General features: G+C 39.4%; 1 protein-coding gene across 6 annotated transcripts in view; it reads left to right on the top strand.

The window, feature by feature from the left end:
- si:ch211-278a6.1 (SRC kinase signaling inhibitor 1) overlaps nt 1-17,115 on the top strand; it is a 138,510-nt gene that overhangs the window by 101,105 nt on the left and 20,290 nt on the right. For 2 of the 6 annotated variants that reach the window (XM_047356912.1, XM_047356914.1), the window contains exons 5-13: nt 4,598-4,793; nt 5,167-5,178; nt 6,525-6,820; nt 7,985-8,760; nt 8,899-9,000; nt 9,402-9,529; nt 10,610-10,630; nt 11,268-11,431; nt 16,494-16,669. In XM_047356912.1, the coding sequence (XP_047212868.1) occupies nt 4,598-4,793; nt 5,167-5,178; nt 6,525-6,820; nt 7,985-8,760; nt 8,899-9,000; nt 9,402-9,529; nt 10,610-10,630; nt 11,268-11,431; nt 16,494-16,669 (1,871 nt within the window). The remainder of the gene's footprint in view (nt 1-4,597; nt 4,794-5,166; nt 5,179-6,524; nt 6,821-7,984; nt 8,761-8,898; nt 9,001-9,401; nt 9,530-10,609; nt 10,631-11,267; nt 11,432-16,493; nt 16,670-17,115) is intronic. The other 4 variants (XM_047356913.1, XM_047356916.1, XM_047356917.1 and 1 more) reach the window with 4 other exon arrangements.

Raw genomic sequence — 17,115 nt, forward strand, 5'->3', positions numbered from 1 at the left:
AAACATATTTCTTTTCAAACCTTCCTTATTGACAAAACACAAAGACTCCTGCAGATTTAAAAAAAATGAGGCAGCAACATAGAGTAATATTACGGAACAAAAATAAGACTTAATTTTTTCAGCTTTCAGAGCAGGAGTCCAGTAAGTTTTGAAAAAAAAAACAGTACTGTGTTGCAGTTTTTTTAGGGTTCCCACACCATACAAACCTTACATGCATATACATGTGCTCAGAAGAAGAATATGTTTGTCCCAAGCAACTAATTCTCCAATTCATGTGGTAACACAAATCCTTTTGCATTTAGTTAAGTTACCCTGAAGAACATTTGTCAATAAAGTTACTCTCTAGAGCAGTCCACACCATATCAATTCAAGAAAGGTTGGTAAAAATGATCTAGAGGAGGCCAAAGTCCATCCAGCACTCAGAAGAAAAATATATCTGTCAAAAGTGAATGTTTCTCTAGTTTTTTTAAGTAACGTAGTGAACAACTAGTTTTAGTCTAAAGTCCACACCAAAGCAATGCAACAATGGCCGGTAATAATAACAATGGAGGTTAAGGACTGAACTGCTTATTTTTGCACAGCAGAGCACAGAGTTCCCTTGGCTTCTTATAATATGTCAGCAGGGATACATAAGGACAACCCAATAGTTGTGCTAATTGTCTGCCTTTTATATGAGTTTTGCAGAATCTGATAGAGTTTAATAACTGCCAAAGAAATACACTACCAAGCACAATTAGACACAAACTGAGTTATATAAATATAACTGTTTGTAACAAGCACCACCTAGGGTTCAAAGAGTGTCACACTAAGTGATTGAACCATTCACTTTTTTAGTCTATTTATTTTATGTTTTTTTTACAGTGGGCAAAGTTAATCTGTTCTGTATGGCCTTTTTTTTTTGCATGACTTTCAAGCCAAACAAGAACGATGCCTCTCATTTTCTGACTCAATTCATTTTAAACTGGATGAACATTTTAAAATATTTTGAAATTGAAGCTAAATTAACCAGAACACAAATGCTGAGTAAGTGAAGCACCTGGTAACTCATTGCCTTCTCACAACCAAATGTGATTTGTTTTTCTTAATCATCATTATTTGTTTTCATCTTTTAAGCAGCTCTGTGACTGCATAATCAGGCATCATGTCCATATTAACATATACACTCTGTCAATGGTACTTGCTCATTTTTAGGTAGGAAATGTATTCATTCTTTGTTCTCTGGTGATGGTTGCTGAAGAATGGTAGATTCAAGATACGGTAAAGCCCATTAGCCTGTCAATAATTGTTGGTATTAAATGAACTCAAATTATGGACCAAAGCAGTTAATCTAAGAAGAACAACATGTATGTCCACTGAGCCATGCCACATGCAGGACCAAAACTGAACCCTATACTGAACTGTTCCCTGTAGAGACATCCATTCTGGTGGTGTGGTCAAAACCTGCTAAAAGATCAACTCAGCTACAGATTTACAGGTCCTTCTCAAAATATTAGCATATTGTGATAAAGTTCATTATTTTCCATAATGTAATGATGAAAATTTAACATTCATATATTTTAGATTCATTGCACACTAACTGAAATATTTCAGGTCTTTTATTGTCTTAATACGGATGATTTTGGCATACAGCTCATGAAAACCCAAAATTCCTATCTCACAAAATTAGCATATTTCATCCAACCAATAAAAGAAAAATGTTTTTAATACAAAAAACGTCAACCTTAAAATAATCATGTACAGTTATGCACTCAATACTTGGTCGGAAATCCTTTGGCAGAAATGACTGCTTCAATGCGGCGTGGCATGGAGGCAATCAGCCTGTGGCACTGCAGAGGTCTTATGGAGGCCCAGGATGCTTCGATAGCGGCCTTTAGTTCATCCAGAGTGTTGGGTCTTGAGTCTCTCAACGTTCTCTTCACAATATCCCACAGATTCTCTATGGGGTTCAGGTCAGGAGAGTTGGCAGGCCAATTGAGCACAGTGATACCATGGTCAGTAAACCATTTACCAGTGGTTTTGGCACTGTGAGCAGGTGCCAGGTCGTGCTGAAAAATGAAATCTTCATCTCCATAAAGCTTTTCAGCAGATGGAAGCATGAAGTGCTCCAAAATCTCCTGATAGCTAGCTGCATTGACCCTGCCCTTGATAAAACACAGTGGACCAACACCAGCAGCTGACACGGCACCCCAGACCATCACTGACTGTGGGTACTTGACACTGGACTTCTGGCATTTTGGCATTTCCTTCTCCCCAGTCTTCCTCCAGACTCTGGCACCTTGATTTCCGAATGACATGCAGAATTTGCTTTCATCCGAAAAAAGTACTTTGGACCACTGAGCAACAGTCCAGTGCTGCTTCTCTGTAGCCCAGGTCAGGCGCTTCTGCCGCTGTTTCTGGTTCAAAAGTGGCTTGACCTGGGGAATGCGGCACCTGTAGCTCATTTCCTGCACACGCCTGTGCACGGTGGCTCTGGATGTTTCTACTCCAGACTCAGTCCACTGCTTCCGCAGGTCCCCCAAGGTCTGGAATCGGCCCTTCTCCACAATCTTCCTCAGGGTCCGGTCACCTCTTCTCGTTGTGCAGCGTTTTCTGCCACACTTTTTCCTTCCCACAGACTTCCCACTGAGGTGCCTTGATACAGCACTCTGGGAACAGCCTATTCGTTCAGAAATTTCTTTCTGTGTCTTACCCTCTTGCTTGAGGGTGTCAATAGTGGCCTTCTGGACAGCAGTCAGGTCGGCAGTCTCACCCTTGATTGGGGTTTTGAGTGATGAACCAGGCTGGGAGTTTTAAAGGCCTCAGGAATCTTTTGCAGGTGTTTAGAGTTAACTCGTTGATTCAGATGATTAGATTCATAGCTCATTTAGAGACCCTTTTAATGATATGCTAATTTTGTGAGATAGGAATTTTGAGTTTTCATGAGCTGTATGCCAAAATCATCCGTATTAAGACAATAAAAGACCTGAAATATTTCAGTTAGTGTGCAATGAATCTAAAATATATGAATGTTAAATTTTCATCATTACATTATGGAAAATAATGAACTTTATCACAATATGCTAATATTTTGAGAAGGACCTGTATGTCCTCTGAAAAGTATGCAAGTTCGAATAAACAAAAGTAAAATATGGAAAGAGTTAGGATTAGAAGAGTAAACGTTTATTTGGCTGATTCAGAAAAAAAACTTGATTATTTAGGTGGAAATCTTCTGAGCCATGAAGCTAAGACTTGCTTTAAAAGATTTTAAGTTTAGTTTGTGTAGTCCAGAAAAAGTGTAACAAACATGAAGTTTAAATCTGTGTGGTTCCATTAAACTTTTCAGAATTATTTTTGATAATCACTTTTTAATTGGCTTAAAGTGACGAGCCGCCCCGAGTTTAGAAAATGTAATTGATTTAGGACAAAACTGACACACACTAAGATCTAAATACTAAATGACAAATTTATCTGTAAAGCACTTGTCACAGCATGTCAATCAGCCCACTTAGGAACATAATTTTAACTTTAGATTGTACCTTAAAAACACTCCATTGCATAAAGAATCCAACTTGATTAACACTTAACTAAGCAATGGCTTTGCCTATTTACCCTTACTATTTCTAAGGGATTGAGAGGGGTGCTTATAGAATAACAAGAGGTTACATACAGCTATGTCTACTCTGCTGCTTGGTATTAAAGTGACTGTAAAGTTGTGCCTCATGTTTTTTTTCTTTGATTGTTGTGGTGTGGTGTTTTTACTTTTAAAATAAAACTCCCTGCTCTGAGTCAGTGAACACAAAGATGAACCTTCAGGTTACTGCTGTTAGTTTCCAATTAATTAAAAGTTACTCTAATAAAAGCCACAGTAGGTTCATGCAGCAGCTGGACTCGGGTTGAGAGTAGATGATGTGACAACCGTTGTGTTCATGCTTATAGAGAAGGAGATAGACTGCTACTAAACTGTGGGCTGAGGATCTGTGTGCTTCTTCCATGGAAACAATCAGCAGACAGCATTCGGGGAGCTCATTACAGCATCCTCTGAGCTGGAGGAAACGCTACAGCGGTGGGAAATCAGGGGGTTCAGTTCAGTGAGCTCAGCCTCAGCCGAGCTAACAGTCTTTATGTGAGAAAATGCGAGAGAGAGAGACGCCTGGGCGTAAGCCAGAAGGATAAACCCACAGTGACAGCCTGGGATTTGCATGAGCTACTCCTCCCATCCCACAAGCAGTCATTAAAAAGTTCATAGGTACACAAGGACAGGAGTATGGATGAAGGGGTGCACGGATGGATGTGAAGTCAAGAATACAGAACATAACTTTTGTCACTGTTTGATTCTAATAAATTCATGAGGGAAAACTGCCTCTAGACTCTAATACATTTTATATATCATTCTTCTGCTGTCATAAACTGTGGTGCAAGTAATTTTCACTGAATGGCTGGTAGCTAAAACCATTGTCAAGGTCTGAATAATCTTGTTAGTTGGCTTATTGTGTTTCGCCTCATTGTGTGTTCCCTGTCTCTTCCAGTTGGTCTTATGACATCAGCTTTGTCAAATGCATTTTTTCTGCTACAGTTTCACCTCTCACTAAATTCACACATGCCGCTGTGTGTTCTGCAGAGCCGCAGTCCACGGCATTCCCAGTCTACGCAGTCCGGACTCGCTGACCAAGCTGCCAAGCTTTCCTTTGCCTCCGCTGAATCCCTGGAGACCATGTCAGAAGCGGACATGCCCCTTGGGTTCAACCGGATGAACCGATTCCGCCAGAGCCTGCCGCTGTCTCGTTGTGGCAGTCAGAATAAGCTACGATCTCCAGGTAATGATTCTGAGGCGATTTTGGCCAATCTGTTGCAACAGGTGGGTTGGACTCACGGCAGAATTAGCAGCTTCCTCTTTACTTCATGTTGCTGCTGATGTGGAATAATGTGCTGCCAGATGATGGGAAGAGGCATTATTATCTCAACAGAATTCTTCCCCAGTTTAATTGCCCTTCTGCAAAGAAATAAGCATAGAAATAAGACAATTAAATGAGTATTTCTGAATATATAAAAGTATAAACGTTTTTCCTTTGTCTCTACTAATACCTGTCTTTTTTCTTTTCTCTATGACTTGTATCTATTATTTTTTCCCTATTTGTAATTCCTTTTTTCTTTGCCTTGTTGTTTTTGTTTGTCTCTTCGTGTATGAAGATGAATTTTCAGGTTAGTCAGGCATCATACGCATCTTGCACCATAACATTCTTCCTTTTTTTTTTTTTAAAGTTGGGCTATTGCTGTTTATATTATAAAAAGATCTATCTGCATTTTAAAATGATGTTAGGATGTATCTAATCATTTTAGTTGTCATGAATCAGTGTACTTGGATAAAAATTCTCAAATAGCTTCCAAAATTATTATTCATGCACATACAGTACATTGCAATATTATCCATACCACTTCACCTTTTTTTGCATTTGTCCTGTTACATGTTATTGGGATTTTATAAGATAGGCCACAATATACACAATATAGTGCATAATTGTAAGTCGGTTATTAATTGTTGTCTCAGAACCTTTTTGTCATTTAGTTCTGGGCTTTGACTGGACCACACTTACACATAAATATGCTATGATGTAGACCATTCCATTGTAGCTCTGGCTGTATGTTGACCTATTGAAAGTTGAATCTGCACCCCAGTCTCAAGTCTTTTGCAAACTGTAACTGGTTGTCTTCCAATGAGTGACCTCAATTTAGCTACATCATCTTCCCATTCACTCTGACTAGTTTGCTCTCACTGTTCTTACTGGGGAAGATCATACCCACACCATCATGTTAGCGTGTGAGCGTTCTTGTGCAAATATCATTTTATTTGCAGCACTAGTGACTTTTATTTTTCTCATTTTGTTGGCAGTAAGTTGATAGGAAAGGAGTGGAGCAAAGGTCGCCTGGACTGGGAATCAAACCCAGGACAGCTGCATCGAGGACTGAAGCCTCTGAACATGAGTTGTGCTTTACCCCTGCACTCTGCCTTGTCCTAAAAAGTTCAATTTTGGTCTCATCTGACAAGAGCACCTTCTTTCACATGTTTGCTGTGTCCCCTATATCGCTTGTAACATTGCGACTGGAACTTCAAATAGAACTTCTCCTGACTTTGTGTCAATAATTTTTCTTACAAACTTTCAGTAAAAGCCAGATTTACGGAGTGCTCAAATAATAGTTAATCTGTAACAGATTTTTCCACCTGAACCATGGATCTCTGCAGCTCCTCCCGGGTTACTGTGGCATATTCATTTACTACACAATAATGAGCTACACTATGTTGGTTTATCACATAAAATCCCAATAATATATATAGAAATTGTGGTTGTATCGTGACATGAGAAAAAAATTCAACAGGTTTGAATACAAGCCAAGTGGAGGTGCTATAGGTTTTTCTGTACCAATAAGCAAAGTTTGTGGATCGCAACTAACACCACAGCTTGCAAAATATGCCTCCTCTGGTTATTCTCCTATCTAATAAAGCCAAAAACCTCTGACTCAACCATCTCTCCCCCACAATTCTGTCCTAGGCGTGCTTTTTCTGCAGTATGGAGATGAGACACGGCGAGTTCACATCACCCACGAGCTTAGCAGCATGGACACCCTGCACGCTCTCATCGTACACATGTTCCCTCAGAAGTTGACAGCGGGGATGCTGAAGTCGGCCAACACTGCGATCCTGATCAAAGATGAGGCCCGAAACGTCTTCTATGAGCTGGAGGACGTCCGGGACATTCAGGACCGTAGCATTATCAAGATTTACCGCAAAGAGCCCATCTATGCTTCTTACCCTGCAGCTGCACACCTGGCTAATGGAGACCTGCGGGTAAGTAGAGGAGACCTGAGAGGTGGATAGGGCAGTTTGTGTTAAATGTCTCTGTTATATTGTAATGTTGGAGCAGAAGCAGGATTCTTTGGCAGATAAATATTACTGTTTTTGAGAACAGTATCTTTGCAGACTTTTGCAATGTTTTGGGGGTTAGCATTGGAACATCTTTTCCCGTTGGAAATGCATTTCTTCATCTTCAAATAGGCCATCTGTTGTCGAGCAGGAGGGAACATGCTCCACTGTAAAATGAGCATATTTTAACATTTGAAATGATTTCTGGTTTAGTAAAGATAAAGGCAGCCTGAGGGAAAACTTTTTTTAAGTATTAGTGATGCAAAACACTGCTTACCAGCTGCATTATTCACACCAAACTGGGAATACAAGTGCTATAAAAAAACTGTGAAAAGTGTTTGTGTGTTTACAATATGTGCACATTTACTGTGCTGGGACAAAGCTCACATTCATTCCTCCTTCTGTTTGGAAAAGACAGAAATGAGGTAAAGAAATGGTAAAGAAAATATTTTTACAGTTTTCCACTTTTTTACAGTCCGTGTAAATATCTAGTTTAAACTGCAATGTTTTTGGCATTTGACAATAAAGAGAATGATTAGTGTTTAATAACTGTATCTTTTAATAATAAGTGTTTTGTTAAAGTTTAGTTTTAAGACTGAGCTATTAAATTTTGTGTTAACATACTAAAAAATCACATTCCCATGTTGTGATTTAAAAGTGTCCTCCATATTGGACATCCATGGACATCTTTACTCTTTACTATGACTTCTCTGGTCCACCAGAACTCATCTTTGTTTAGGCCAAAACAATATGTTGAAAATAACATTTTTTATACACTCCGTCCAAATTTTGCCTTATCAAAGACAGCTACGGTCAGACTTGGTTAGGTCATTTCATCAATGTAAACCAACTTTCAGCCACATTTAGACATTAGCAGAAATCTTTATATCATCTTTTGGTTTTCAGACAGATTTTCATGTTGTTTTGATAGAAGGCAATGTCAATTTTTTGTCTCCTCAACAAAATTTTGCTTTGCCTTTTGAGAAGTTCCTCAAATTTTTTTTAATGCCTGTAGTAGATTAGTTCTATGGGAGATACATCCCTTTTATCCACTGGCTGCCATTCTAACAGCTATCTTGTTCTTTTCAGAGAGAAATGGTTTATTCGTCTAGGGAATCTTCGCCAACACGTCGCCTCAACACCCTTCCTTCCTCTTCAACCTCGGCACCCTCGGGTTCTCCGTCCCGCTCTCGCCTCTCGTACAGCGGGGGTCGTACTCCCTCCTTCTCTGGCAACCATCCCCAGCAGGAACAGCCTAGACATCCCCACCATCCTCCTGGTAGCCACGGTGCCAACATGGGTCTGTCTCCATCACCCAGTGCCATCTTGGAGCGCCGTGATGTCAAGCCTGACGAAGAAGTTTCTGCAAAAAAGCTGGCTCTGATGAAAAATGAGGCACTGTATGCGGATCCCTACAGTTTGATGAATGAGGGTCGCCTTAGCATTGCCTCCACCCAGTCTTTGGCTGCTATTGGAGACCCTTTCAGCTACCCTGTTACCACTGGCCTGTACCGGCGAGGGTCTGTTCGCTCTCTCAGCACCTACTCTGCTGCTGCTCTTCAGGGAGACGTGGAGGACTCATTCTACAAGCCTGGAGGTTCACTATACTCTGACACGTACTCCTCTGCAACCCTGGGAATGGGGTTTCGAATGCCGCCCTTGTCCCCACAAAAAATCCCTGACATGCAGCTGAGGGACAGGGATTCGTATTCCACTTCACCACGGCCCTCACCTGTCAGGCAGACTTTCCGGAAAGACTCTGCTTCCTCGTCTGTGTTTGTGGACAGTCCAAAGTCAAGGCCCAGCTCCAGTTCAGAGCCTGGATTTGGTCCTTCTTTATCTGGACAAGATGCAGACACAAGCAGGTCAGTTTCATTTGGAACAGCTCACTGAATGTCCTTAGACATAAACCGCTCTCTATTTCAACCCTTCAAAGAAGCATTGATCACTCCAGTGTGATCTGCCTATGCCAGTAATCTTATAAGCATGATGTATTTTTTCAGGGACCACCGTCTGGAGCGTATGGAGGCTATGGAGAAGCAAATAGCCAGCCTGACTGGCCTCGTGCAGAGTGTACTGACCAGGGCACCAGACAGCGACAGCACGTAAGACCCTCTATTAGACCCCATTAACCCTCTAAAAGTCACAAATACAGCCTCAGCTTTGGCACATAAGCAGGGGTATTGACAGGAACAGCCGCAGGCTATTATCAGAGCCATTACCAGCTCCACAGTAGTGAAGTATTGCACTGCCTTGTGCGAGAACAGCAGTACTAGAGACCACTAAAACATCAGCTGTAGGCAGTTGTGCTATTGATCTGCTGTCAGATTCACAGAGTTTTCAGTTTCTTACATTTACCATGTCAAGCTATCTCTGTTCATGTATGTACCATGAGTTTATTAACTAGAAAATAACTTAGTTAAAGGAAGAAGCTTTATTATATCCGGTAGTGGTGCTTTGAGCATTAGCTCTGTAATTGCCTTGCCCTGTGGCCATTGATCCTCAGATGTGGCCTACTGCGTCTCTGCATGATGGCGGGCTGCCCTCCGGACCAAGGGACGGAGTTTTCACGGCCATTACCTTTCTCTTCCAGCGAGAAGACCGAAACTAACAGTGACGGCTCTGCCACTGGAAGTGAGTACAGCAGAGTAATTGAGACCTGTGTATCGAAGTGTTACTAACACTCCTGTTTCCCTGTTGTCATCCCTGCACTCATGTTCTTGCTAACCCTGCTCCCAAATCATACATGATCTTTAATGATGCTGATCTTCTTGTCTATTTGTCTCTGCCCTCTATGTGGTAAGATAGGCAAGATTTAATATGGTGTTTAATATTGATTAGCTAGTTGCTGGTGTTATTTTTCCTGTTTTTTTGTTAATTTTATGCAGAGAAATGAAAATATTTTGCATTTGCTATTTTTTCCTGGCACAGCTTTATTCCAAATATCAAGGAGCATTTTGAGGCTGGTGAAAATATTGCTTTGACTTTTAATTGAATATACCAAAAAGACAACAAACCAGGGTCATGTTTTTAACCTTCAAAAGCAGCGAGACTCCCCTAAATGTTAACTCGGATCAAAATTGAACATCAAATCAGTAGAACTGATTGCAAGATAGTTTAAAAAAAATTTACTTCTGACTAAAATATATCTTAACTTTTTGCTCCCTATTGAATTTTTCTTAAAGAGCCATACACTCTTAATGACAATTTTTAAACAATAGATATTGCAATACCCAGTCAGAAGAAATAAGAATGGCATTTTTAAGTGAAAGAACAGTAAATAAGGCTTTTTTCCCCTTGTCTCCACATATATTCTGACTGTATGTGGAGTAATTTATTTTACATGGTTATTAAACTTAAAAATTATGTTCTTTATAAATTGTCATGGATCAGATGAATTATTGTCCTCTTTTAATTGTTTTTCTCCTGTCCATAATGTTTTAGTCGAGGCCTGGTTCAAACACAGATAATCTTTGCCCAGATCTTTATGGACTCATTACACAGATTTAGATGCTTCTGAAGCTTCCTTATATATTGGTGCTCTGCCAAATCACTGAGGCACCCCCACAGTCCTTTCCTCTGCTGTAATCAGTAGAAATCTTCCCTATTCATCCCTCTTTATATATGAACTCTGAAGACTCTCCTCTCACCTTATGTCTCTCTATCACTCCTCATTAATGTCTCGGTAACTTGCTCACTCTTTCTATATTCCAGCTGGACGCCAGAAGAAGAAAGGTAGTTGGCATCTCCTCCTCCTGTCATCCTTTTTTTGTTTCTTTTGTCAGACATTCACCATGACTCTCTGCCCTCTGTTTGGGTGTTGGCTTTTCTGGATAACTAGCAGTCTCTGTTCTCATGATTTCTTCCTGGCTGTTTTTTTCACCGGAAAGCGGATTCCTTATGTCTCTAAATCTTGAATCTTTTGCTTGGTTGTTTGGGAGTTTCCAGACGTTTATTTTGTCACACACTAGACACTCCTTTCCGAGTGTGTATTTGTGGTCAAATAAATGGCAGATTGATGGCCATACTCACAAAGCCCTGTGTTGAGATAAGAGTGTTCATATCCCTCTGTGTCCCAACTAAAGAGAGTTAGTGAACTTCTCCCTCGGTTATTAATAGCATGAGCTCACACTTTTCCTCAATATACAACTAGTGTTTTGTGAATATGGTGGTTTTTGTTGCTTTTTCACACTGGATAAAACGTGCGTGTGCCCAGACCTAATATATATGTGTATTTATTTGGGTACTTATGCTGAGAGTGTGCGTGTCGCTCATATTGTGTCACAAATGTAACTGGAGCACAGCTTAACAAACTAACTCAATTGTTTCCCAATATACTGAGGGGATCCTCAATATCCTGCTTTGTGATCAGCAGCCAATACACCGTCAGCGCCTTTAGCTCTGATGCCACCACCGCCCTCTAACACAACCCTGGTGAATGGTGTTGGTCGCCTGCAGATGAAACTCCATCTGCACGGTTTGCAGCAAAACGCCACCGACCTCCGCAAACAGCTTGGTCAGCTTCGCAAGATACAGGTATTTGTCTTTATTGTTGTTTTCCATAAACAATTTCTACCTGAGAGATGCTTCCATGTCAGTTAAAATGCTCATTCTCTGTAATGCATGATCTATTAAATCACATAAAATGTAATTTCCAACAGTCATTCACAAACACTTTAAGGTTCTGGTAGCATCATGCAGGGAAGTCTGGCTGATGGTTGGCAGCTTGCATGTAGCCCTTTAGGGAGAACAGGAAACATTTGAAAGAACGTGGTCTGGTCAGATAACATCAAAGTTAAAACTGGATGTCATGCAAAAAGCATATCAGTGGTGGAAAACTAACACTGCACCCTGAAGACACAATCCCTACACTGAAACATGGTGGTGGCAGCATCATGTTGTTGGGATGCTTTTTTCAGCAGGTAAAGGGAAGCTAGAGAAAGTTTATGAAACAATAGATGTAATTAAACACAGGACAATCCTGGAAGAAACCTGTTACAAATTGCAAACGACTTAGAATGGGACAGAGGTTTAATTTCCAGAGGTCAGTGACCCTACAAAACCAGAGCTACAATGGAATGGTTTAGAATATATCATATCCATGTGCCAAAAAGGTCTGGTTAAAACCTACAATTAAGAATCTGTTGCAAAACTTGTGTGATGTTAAAGGTGCTGTGAACTCCTTTGTTTTGTTTTTTGTTTAGTTTATTTTTTATGCTTGTTCTTCACTGCTTAGAATCCTTGTTAGTTTCTTGTTGCCACAAATTACAGTTGGCATTTGTAAACACAGCTCTTAGCATCTGCTGGATGATGATATATTAAGGTCATTGGAGCCGACAGCTGTGTGTTCTCTGCTGTCTTTGTTTGGATTTATGCAGCTATCTCACATATCTTTTTTATGAATTGCATTTCATTTACATAAACACTTCTTGTTCTTGCTCTCCCTGCAATCCTGTGGGATTGTAGAATAAATAAAATAATCTCTGTCACCTTGCCTAATGCTCAAGTAAGTACTATCTAAAAGCTCAAGGCATAATTCACCCAATCTTAGGGGACAACCTAACCATGTTTTTGACTGGCTGTCGGAAGTTCTAGAAAATTAGCTTTAATTGATCAAGCTTTAAAGAGAAAGACAGAGCATTGTTACTAATCAGCTTTCAAAGTGACATGGAGGCATATTGAATTTTGTGTCCAACTCAAAGCACAACAAGTATACATTTAAAAATTTCATCAGCTACATGTCTATCCTGAGACAGCATCCTGGTGACTGTGCATAATTCACAGTCTTGTGAACAGCTCTTATTGACAACTTTCCACTGAGGAAGTGGCCTGTGAAAAATCATGCTCTGTGGTTTATGCAGAGAAACCAGCAAAGCTTTTTTGGGGTTGAACTCAACCATTTTACAGCAAATTGACAACATCATGATTAGTGCAGTACTCAGACATTCTTTGTAGTGTTCAGTCTCATTTTATTGTTTAAAAGCCAGGAGATCATAAAATGCTCAGAAAAATCCCAAATTGTACAGTGTGCAAATGATGTGCTTTAGCACAGGCTCATGGGTTGACACAAAGGTGTGGGAAATGTGCAGTCTGTTTTCTTCATGTTAGCTGTTATTAAACATTATACTGTATTTCTCCATGTATATATAGATAATCCTCTGCACCTCTTAGCACAAATGATAAACATGCAAAACTAAATTATTTTTGATATTATGTCTGTTTGAGCAGCATAATCCCACACGGAAGAAGTAAGAAAAATCAAGCCTTTAATTGGAGTACTTTTATTCAGTGGAGAAAAATCTGACATTTAGAAATATTAATTTTTAACAAATTCACCAGGGCTGCAGATATTGGTGTCACTGCTGTCAACACTCTGTACAGCTCCCTTTGTGCCAGTTAGACAGCACTTAATCTTCTGCTACACTATTTCACATAGTAGGAGCATACAGGGAGAGGGATCTTTGCACATTCTTTTACATTGTGGGTTTTCTCCTCTCTTTTGCTCTGCTCAGTTCAAATTTGCCTTGACTATAGATATTGATAAGTTAAAGCAAGTAGCTGTGTCCTCTTAGCCATTTCCTAACTTATAAATATCAAAACACATCTAACTTATTTGAAAGGCATGTTCTTTCATCTTTCCCATTTTGAAGAGTTGTGAAGTGAAATGGGCCTATGTCACATCATATTCATTCAGCTGAAAAACAGGAAGTTATGGATTACCGCTTTCTATGCTTTCTCTGTTTTGTGGATATTAACTCTCACTGTGGTTTGCTGGTGTACCAAAGCCTTACAAAAGGGTTTGCAACCCTTCCAGACTGATAGATATGAATGACTGTTTCCCTATTGTTCCTTAATTTCTTTAAATCGGGGCATGATTTGTTGCTTTTCAGATCTGTTAGCCCACTTCATGCTGTCAATTGAGTTCTGTTTAGTGATTTCTTAAATCTACAGACCAGCCAGTAAACAGGCTTGGGTGTGACTAGTGAAATTGAAATTAAAAAATGTGGTTTATCACCATTAATTAATTTGGATTAAACAGGGGGGGGGATTACTTTTTCAACTTCACCTCTGAATAGCTCAAAAAATAAGCAAAAGGAAGGTTCTGAAATGGCCTAGTAAAAGTCTAGAATTAAAACTGATTAGTATCTGTGGTCTGACTTCAAACAGGCTGTTTAGGCTTAAAAGCCCTTTAATCTGGCAAATTCTTGATGGCAGTAGTTGCCGACAAGACTCATATTAACATTTCTTGGATGATCTGAAACTTTAAAAAATAATATAATGGGATTTTTCCCTCGGCTAAATAAAAGGACTCAAGGAATGTTTTTTTTCCAGTGTGAGATTATGTTACTACAATAAAAATTAAGTAATTGTAATGCTTTGTTTTCATCTTTACAAGGGTACCAATGGGTATGAAGTTACTGCGGTTTGCAGGGAGCTTTGAGCTTTTTTTGATTTTTACTTCAATACTGCACCTATTATAAATAACACCTGCAAGTAAATCTCCTGCATTGCACATTGATGGTATTCTTTCTCATGGATGAAGTCCTACAATGACAAAAATATTGAAGCTAAGTTTACATCTTGTACTGTTCTGAAGTGATACAGACAGATTGATTTGATTGTTGTCTTTGCAGTGAAAATAAAAGGGAGTCAGAGATGATGCATGTTGCAGAGCTGTTATTTGTTTCAACACAATGGTCACAAGGTTTCTTGAAGTTGTTAAGCAGCCCAACAGTCACAAAACTCCGAGAGGATAGTTTATTGCATGTGAATGTGTCCGAGCATGACCTCTACACCTGGGTTACCATTGTTGCCCAAGGCGCTGGCCTTCTGCTTTAATTTTGCATGAGGCATATGCATTATACATGGAGTCAAAGAGAAGGATGAGCAATTAAAATCTAGGGACGAGGGAGCACACTGCAAGATTAAAAACATGTAAATGCAATACATATTCTCACTTAAATTTTTGCAACTGCTGACAATAGAAAGCAGTGGGGAATACAGTGTTATTCTGCATGTTAGTGATACTGTTGTCTTGCTCAAACAGAAGGCTGATGAATTATTAATTTCTTCTGGCTTAGCAGGTGATTTCCAACCAGGGTTTCGAGTTACGCGGAGTAGTCCTGCAGAATGTTGCATTTATAACACAGACAGGGAATGTAGTTCATGCTCAAATTATTCTGTCATGGCCATCCTTTATTTTTTTTCAGAGCTTATTAACTTATTGTTGGCAGAAATAGTTTATGCATATAAAATTGCAAACATAGAGAACTCACATAATGTTAGCAAAACAAGTGTAAAAATCTTGAGAGTCAAAAAATGCAATACTTTTTAAGTCTGTAAATGACTGCTTCTCTCCTCACTGATGATGCCCTCTGCAGCTACAGACTTTATAATTTCAATAATGTCTTGTGTTTTAAGACCAGCAACACAGTGCCACAGATTTTTCCAAAAGTATTCCTACCTACCTTACAAAACATTATGCTGAGTTTTGAATGTCTCTTACAACACTATTCAATTCATAATGCAGGAATTTGAGAACTATGTCACAACTACACACCTACTAAGATATGGCTGTCCAGTTAAACTGACAGAACTGCAAGAAGAGCATTGATCAGAAAAGCAACCAGAGGCCATTAGCAAGTCAGATGAGTGTTGATCTCTACAGCTCAGGAGAAGGAATCATGTTGACAAGACAGCTATTCCTCCATAAATCTAGCCGTAATGGAACAGTGACAAGAAGAAAGGTGTTGATAGAAGAAAGACATCAAAAATCCTGTTTGCATTTTGCCAAAGGCCGTATACAGGACACAATAAACATGTTGAAGAAGTAACTCTTTAGATGAAAACAAAACTGAACTGTTAGGTCTAAATGTAAAATGCTACATGTGGCTGAAATATTGCACTCCACATTATTTAGAGCACACCACCCCCACAGTAAAACATGGAGGTGGCAGCATTTGGCTGTGGGATGCTTGTTTTCAGCAGGGACAGTGAAGCTGGTCAGAGCTGATGGGAAGAAAGGGGTAGCTAAGTCCAGGGTGGTCCTAAAGGAAAACTTGCTAGAGACTGCTAAAGATTCAAGACTCGGAAAGAGGTTTACCTTCTAATAGGATAACGGCCCTAAAATACAGCTAAAACAAACAGCTAAAACAAACTTTTTTCATGTGTTAGAATGGCCTAGTCAAAGTCAGGACCTAAATGCAACGGGGAATCTGTGACAAGACTTGAAAAATAATGTTCACAGATGCTTTCCATCCTATCTGACTAGAAAAGAATGGGTAAATTTTCATGCTGTTGGTGTCCAAAACTGTTGGAGATATATCCAAAAAGAAAGCAAATTTATTTATGACTTTTAATTGTAAAAACTTTTGAAACCCATGTATAATTTTCCTTCCACTTCACAGTTATATGCTACTGTATGTTGTTGTATCTAAAATCCCAGTTAAAAACAATAAAGTGTGTGGTCTTAACCTGACAAAATATGAAATAAGTGCAGGGGCTATGAATACTTCTACAAGGCACTGTGCAATACTTTGCAAGGTTTGTGAACATTCCATGTTCTCCTATTATGTTGATTTTAAATGTTTGTGTGTAGATGGAGAACCAGGATTCAGTGCGAACTCTGCTGAAACGAACAGAGGCTGAGCTGAATATACGCGTAGCAGACGCTCTGAGGAAGCAGGAGGATCCTTTGCAAAGACAGCGCCTCCTTGTGGAGGAGGAAAGACTCAAGTACCTCAATGAAGAAGAACTCATCATACAGCAGCTCCAGTCAGTCACAGTAAAACTATAAAGTAAAACAACGTTAGACTACTACGAATCAATATTTAGTTCTGTAATGTTGAAAAGACAGTTATGTGTATATGTTTTTACAGTAGAAATATATGCAATTTCTCTCCTATTATATTGAAAATATAGCATAAGTTAGTTTTTCAACATTTACTATGTCAGACATAAGAAAAGTTCATCTTTTGCAGCTCAACAATTCATAGAGTGACTTACTGATAACAGAAATGTAACTGTAATTAAACCTGGCAATGAGCAAGATGCTTATTAAGATCTGAGATACATGGCTGTCCAGTAACTAATTAAAGTGACTGCAATAATGAGAGCAGAGAGCTACCTTACGATTTAATCATCAGATACTGTAACTTGCTTAGGTCTCATATGTGGAATTGATAAGCTCCTAAATCCTAACATATTTCTGAATAATTGGT

This window comes from Girardinichthys multiradiatus, chromosome X (assembly GCF_021462225.1).
Source record: "Girardinichthys multiradiatus isolate DD_20200921_A chromosome X, DD_fGirMul_XY1, whole genome shotgun sequence".
Taxonomy (NCBI): domain Eukaryota; kingdom Metazoa; phylum Chordata; class Actinopteri; order Cyprinodontiformes; family Goodeidae; genus Girardinichthys; species Girardinichthys multiradiatus.